This window comes from Gobio gobio, assembly GCF_949357685.1.
Source record: "Gobio gobio genome assembly, chromosome: 16".
Taxonomy (NCBI): Eukaryota; Metazoa; Chordata; class Actinopteri; order Cypriniformes; family Gobionidae; genus Gobio; species Gobio gobio.
This window is the reverse complement of record NC_137109.1, coordinates 20486473-20493371: the sequence shown is the minus strand read 5'-3', so window position 1 is coordinate 20493371 and position 6899 is coordinate 20486473. Positions and strand designations below refer to the sequence as shown.

General features: G+C 39.0%; 1 protein-coding gene across 2 annotated transcripts in view; it reads left to right on the top strand.

Moving 5' to 3' along the window:
• Positions 1–1174: 1174 nt before the first annotated feature.
• ctbp1l (C-terminal binding protein 1-like) overlaps positions 1175–6899 on the top strand; it is a 31372-nt gene continuing 25647 nt past the window's right edge. The window contains exons 1-3 of one of the 2 annotated variants that reach the window (XM_079839834.1): positions 1175–1324; positions 2326–2383; positions 3449–3609. In XM_079839834.1, coding sequence (XP_079695960.1) covers positions 3552–3609 — 58 coding nt within the window. In that variant the 5' untranslated portion in view covers positions 1175–1324; positions 2326–2383; positions 3449–3551. The remainder of the gene's footprint in view (positions 1325–2325; positions 2384–3448; positions 3610–6899) is intronic. The other variant, XM_079839833.1, reaches the window with a different exon arrangement.

Genomic DNA, 6899 nt, shown 5'->3' with positions numbered 1-6899 from the left:
TGTCATTAAAGTTCATGTGCATGTAAAGGCAGAGGTCCCAAAACTTTTCCCAATATTGTGTCTGTCTGACTGACTGATCTTGAATCCTCTGGATTCAGCGTTGTCATAATTAAGGCAGAAAATGGGACAATGGGGGGCAAAAAGTTAGAGAACCAATGCAGTTTGTCCAATTAATTTGGTTAATTAAATCAGTTTATTCTAAGATATAACTACTTTTAGATACAATGCTTATTATCACTAATAGCTTAGTCACTGATACATCTTACCTTAAAGCATATGATAATACATTTTACCCCACAACACTTGCTTAATGCTTAATTTAATAATTCATGGATATAATAATAGTATGGTTTTACACAATTTATCAGCATAAATGATAAGAACTGCTTAAAGCATAGAGGGCCCTTTCTAAATAAATGATCATGTGAAAAATAATGCACACTGGGGGCTTACATACTGACACATCTTACCCCTTTCTCCCCCCCCCCTCCCTTTTCTTAAAAATAAGAAAAGGTATTCTCAACAAAGGCACAATTCTGACTTTTTCTCACAATTGGGAGTTTATTTTATCTTGCAATTCTGACTTTTTTTGCAAGAAGCAAATCTGAATTTTGAGATAGTCACAATAGAATTCTGATTCTGAAGTTATAAATGTCTAATTGCGAGTTTACATCTCACAGTTTTAACTTCTATCCCGACATTTTAGCTTCGAATGTAGGCTATATCTCGCAATTCGGAGCTTTTTCTTAGAATTGCAAGAAAAAAGGTCTTAATTTTGAGAAATAAACTTTCAATTGAGAAAAAAAGTCAGGATTGTCAGTAGAATTCTGAGGTCTAGAATTTAGAATTCCGAGTTTACATCTAACAATTCGGACCTTTTTCCTCAAAATTCCCATTTTATAAATTCAAAATGGCAAGTTTACATCTCGCAATTCGGACTTTTTCCCCCCTCAGAATTGCAAGAAAAAAGTCAGTGAGATAAAAAAAAACGTCGCAAGGCAATTACCTTTTTTATTTTTTATTTCGGAAACGAGCTTCTGTAGTCTACCTTATAATAGGACGTATGAAGAAAAGAGAATGAAGTGCATCCCGCTTGCTGGACCCCGCAATAGCACGGGCTGCCCTGTGGAAGGCGCTCGTCTGCACGGCGCTCATGTCTCTGCTCTGAATACTCGCTCTTTCCACAGCACGTTGTCTGTGCGGCCTCGACTTCCTTTTCTGTGCAGATTTCATGGCGAGTGATAGCGGGGAAGAGTTGAATCACCTACCGTGACCACACTGACCCGTACATCAACCTCCAGAGACGCTTTTTCGGGTGAGTGGGGTGCGTTACCCTGCTTCTGGACTATCTTTGACACGTTACGGACATCAGGCTGGCGATTGTGTGCGCTGTGAGACTGCAGTGTGTTATTATGACTGTATCTCTCACACTCAGTGTGTGTGTGTGTGTGTGTGTGTGTGTGTGTAATGTTTGGTAGCTCAGTTAGCAACCAGTCTAAGCGCCTTTCTCAGTGTGTATTCACAGTCAGAGAAGCAAAGCTACCAGAGCTTCATATAGTTATAGGGGCGATTAAAAACCACTAATAAGCTCTTGTTTCCCCCTGTGTGTTTTGACTAGTGGGTTTGGAGGTTAATTGTGTAGTCATTTGCATTGTGTCTTGCTGCATGTGCTAATTAGCTAGCGCCGCGCTAACTGGAGAACTTGAAGCGAGCGAGCGAGCGACGCGACAAAACTACAACGCACCCGTTAAAATGAACGAAACTGAGTTTATTCCGTTAAACGCGACCGTTTGAGACCGCAGCCGTTGGTCTCGCGCTCTCTAACTATCCGCGCGCAGAGTTCTGCAGTCTCGCGAGCGAAGAGCGCTCGAGACGCGGCGACACGACGCTTGTCATGATTTATGGAGGTTTCACTTCATTTATGTTCTCTTCTGTAGTTTTTAGTGTCTTGAGCTACTCTACAGTCACAGGTTTGCCCATTGAACACCACGAGAGAGAAATAACTAAGCGAAATGAAACTGAAGTTAACTATCATGAAGTTATCGTCAGCTGAGCGCTCAAAACATACATGCGATGTAGTCTTGTTTCTTGAAACGCGTTTATTCGTTCGTTTACGGATATTTATATTGCAAGTATCAAATTGTTCACCGAAATGGTCTTCAATAAGCGAGTTTAAAGGCACTACAACATAAATGCTAGTGGAGAAATGGGCGTTTTTCCTCTCTCAAATGCCTGATGGTATACTAGAGTGATTTAGTGAATGGCAGTTTTCTTCGCTGTGCCCTGGGTCATAACTAATGCTTGTCTGATGTTCTCCCCCTTCAGCCGCCGGTATAAAGACCGTGACGTCAGCAGAGAAGTTGATTGGCTTTGACATCATCAGGTGGGTTCTAGTTTCATTTGACATTTTCCCAGCACTATTTTTAAAGGGCACATGAAACACACCCAGTTTCTGCCAGTCTCATGTTAATCTTGAGTACCTATAGAGTAGTATTGCATCCTTCAAAGACACTTTCAATATTTTTCCAATTTAAAACTTCACTCTTCTACAGTTACATTGTGTGCTAAGACCAACTGAAAATGAAAAGTTGCGATTTTCTACACCTATATGGCTAGGAACTACTTTCTCATTCCTGCGTAATAGTCGCGGATCTTCGCGGCCGTACCATGGCAATGATATTACACAGCTCCTGAAAGTAGCCCCCAGCTAGGTAACTTTCAATGTGACCGGCACTAAGTTTGTGTAGTTGCAGAGAAAGTTTCAGGCTTGCAGCCGACAAATTGTGTTGTGGATTTACCTGTGTGATTAGCCATGGTTCTGTGTGTTGTAAAGGGCTGTGATAGTAAGTCGAAGGTGTAAACTACCACCATGTTTCACAGAATACCAATGAATCATTGCGCCGCTGCAGCCATGGTACGGCCGCGAAGATCCGCGACTATTACGTAGGAATGAGAAAGTAGTTCCTAGCCATATAGGTGTAGAAAATCGCAACTTTTCATTTTCAGTTGGTCTTAGCACACGATGTAATTGTAGAAGAGTCAAGTTTTAAATAGGAATAATATTCAAAGTGTCTTTGGTCATTTTTTAAATGAGATGCTTATGGACTGATTAGAATCAATGATGTATGCTAAGCTATGCTAAAAGTGCTACCGCCAGATACAAAGATCGGCTGAATGGATTACATTACATTTTGTCCATGTTTAGCATGAGAATCCAACTTTTTAACAGTGTGAATAAGTCCGAATGCATGAAATGGCATTAGACCCCCCCCCCCCCCCCTTTAAGAATCAAGTCATTTTTGTGCTTGAACAACCCTCACCGTGAAACATTTCTAGAATGAATTGTATTTTTCACTAGATCAAATGCATGACGCTTTAATTTTTGAATTTTTTAGGTAGTCAAGGTGCTTTTGGCTTGTTTATTAACCTGTGAAATTGTTCTTTGCAGCTATTTTAAGGATTTGGGTGGTTTCTGGACTGAACGCTACGCTGTGCCCTCGCTCTCCCTCGTGTTGTGGCCGTAGCTGGTCTTACTGAAAAACTGCCAGTCGATGGCTCTGATGGACAAACACAAAGTGAAGCGGCAGAGACTCGACCGCATCTGCGAAGGTGAGAAGATGCAACCATATTAGATGGATAAGATACATCCTATTGACTTTCAACAACCCAAAACTCTTAAATTTAATCTTAAAGTTTGCACCCAATTTAAGTCCGTAATGTGACCACATTTAGGGTGGGACTGGGTTATGAAGAAGCAGTCATTGCATAGTTATCAGTTCTCCACAGACACCAGTTGGTTACATTTTAAGTGGAGTTATTACATTTTGATGAAAGAAATTTATGTTTTTATCTCTTTGGTATTATGTACACTGAGCAATAAGACCATGCAAATGGGTACATTTTGATTTCATGTTGACTTTAAGTGAATCCTTGCATCCACCACCAGATACACGTGCCTGAAAAGCATTGCATTTTATGTCTTGAGCTGAACTTCAAAAAGTGATTATGTACCTTGTAATTTAGATTTGCCACTGTAGTTAGTCAGTTTTGCATTTGCTTTAAATATTGGACTGTTATGTATTAACATAAATGTATCATCCAAATGTTTGTTTATTTATTTGTGTGTGTCTGTGTAAACCTTGAGTGAATCGTCTGCTACTGTCCTTGTACTATGTGTAGTTGTGAAAAACTAACACTGAGTAATGGGCTATATGGTTGTTTTGTGACTGTTTGTGTGGCAGGTTATGTAGTTGTTAGACAGTTTAAGCTCTGTTCTCGCTTATCTTTTCTCCTTCCTGTTTTGTGCTTGGGCGGCACGGGCAGCACAGACACACACTACTGTTATTAAAAACAGTGCCTGTTGTGTACTTTATTAAATGGTACATTACTACTAAATGAATGAAACTCCTGTCCATTTTCTGCCACTTTCATAAAATATAGGGAAAGCTTGTTTTCTTTAGATTTGGTGAATATAGTCTCCCCTCTTAAAGTCCCCATGAAATCAAAATGTAATTTTTTTTTTTTTGGCTTTTAGTGTGAATTGTTAGCCTTACTTTTATCTGTAAGCTAGTGTGCTCCAAAACAATGACAAACTTTGCATTTATAAGCGTTCAAAACTTAGTCTCTCTCATCCGCCAATATGGATAAATGATTTTGATGACATCACTCTGCACTTCAGCTTCTCATCAGGTTTTCTGTCCAATCAAATGCTCTTGAGAATCTGAAGTGTCCCACCCCCCTACACTATAAATAGACTGAAGCTGTGGCTGAAATCAGTCACTTGTTGACACATTTACTCTTTTCTACATGGTGAATGGCACATAGTGCACTAGGGGATAGTGAATGATTCAGACAGTGTAAATATGCTTTCTATTGAGGCGAATGAAGTCTGGTTTCACATTAGTGTCACGCGATCCAACGCAGCGTGCACACAGTCTGCTCCGGTACAGAGACATGATGGCACAGAGCGGATCATATGATGATATGAACATCATACGTTTTTCTTCTTTTTAAAAAATCCTAATTTATGGACCCAGTATTTTAATGGGTTGTAGTTGTGTGGTCGGATCAGTGAAATGTGCAGTATCTATTTGGCATTATGTAAGGAATAATTGACGACGGGCCTTTGAATTTTTTGAAAAATAATGCACACCCGAAATGGTAATGTGGTCATGGGTTTGCTTTTTATTTTTCAATATTTCAACGGCCCGGAGTCAATTATTCCGATTATACTACGGTTACCACACTTCAACATTGTTCAGATCTATTTCCAAGACATTTTTCAGGTTTAGTCTTTAAAACGCTCTTGTGTGAAGGACTCATTTCTTACACATCTAAATCCATTTTAGAGCTAGTAACGGAGCCTTCTGCCATTGATAGCAGACTAATGCAGTTATTAATAGGGCTGGGTACAAAAATATTTATTTCTCGGTTTTAATCGACTCTCACTTTTACAAAACAATATCGATTCTTAAATCCCAAGAATCGATTAGGCATCCTGTTTTCAGTTAATGAATGAAATAATCATTGTAGCACGCCTCCCATCCAATACATCGCAAAAATCTTTGTGCTTTATTACTATTGATATGAAACAAAGTCTTAGATTTCAAATTATGTCTTTTTGTACGAAATTTAATAACATACACCGTTTTGGCGCTGTGGCGCAAGATCGCTCAGCTCAAGAGAACCGGCAGCGTGGAGCAAACATGAATGGATCTTCTCTTCCGCCTTAATACCAGTAACAGCGCAAAATAAACATGAATGAGCTTCTGAAAGTGTGTTAAAAGATACAGGACAACTTAACGAAATCCGTATCAAGTCACATAGAATAGCTCAATCAGTGTTTCAATTCAACCGCAGGAAGACGCAAGTAAAACGGCTTGTAAACCATGTCGTGTAACGTCACATTTCTCAGAAAAACCATATCCAGTGTCCATAAACCCATTAGTCAGCTAGAAAAATTAACTCTAGAGTGGAGTATTTTGCTAATTATATGCACCACATTAAATGGGATATTCACTTTCATTTTTTTATGTTCTTCAATATTTAATGCATGAATAAATCTGGGAAGTTATGACAGCCACCATTTAAATGTTTATTTTTCAAAAAACTAATTGGAGTGGAATTATGATTATGTAATTGTAAAGTTAATATTATAACTTTATTATTATTATGAGTGTTTGTTTACAAATCAGTAAATTTTTACCTTCAATATTAGTAGGCTAATGTAGTATCTACTGACTCCCATAGTTTACAACATTAGTTCAGAAATTGGTTTTCCTTGAGAAAATTTATTCAGATATTGAATTGAATCGAATCGAAAGCTTGTGAATCGAATTGGGAAATCTGTGTCAATACCCAGCCCTAGTTATTAATGCAGTTATGAGAGCGAGAGAGAGCGTATGTGAATTACCTCTGTCTGTGCACCTCTTTCAAACAGTGTTCGGCATTAGCGTCTGCTAATATGAAACTAAGAACAGCGCTGTTATTACCTGACCGCTGACAACACACTTCTGTCCGTGTGTCCGTACTGAATGTGTGTGCGTTTAAGTGAGAGAGCAGAAGAGAGCATGACGTGCTTTTCGTACATAATAAAATGTAATTTTGTGGCAAAAAACATGGACATAATTTGTCGTTTTTAACCTTAGCTTGGTGAGTGTCATTGTAGGTTTTGGTTCTTTTGCTGTCGTCGGCTGTAACAACCTTTTTAAATAACTGAAATCATTTGGCGACGTGATATTGACATGCAATGCGGTCAAGACCTGTCTGGAACTACTCTTGCAGTGCGTTTAGAACGTCCGCCAACCAATCACATTCAAGCATTCTTCAGTCCCGTAGTATAAATCAAGATGAGCATGACTATTAGTTGAATAGACTATAGCCCCGTTTCCACCGAAATT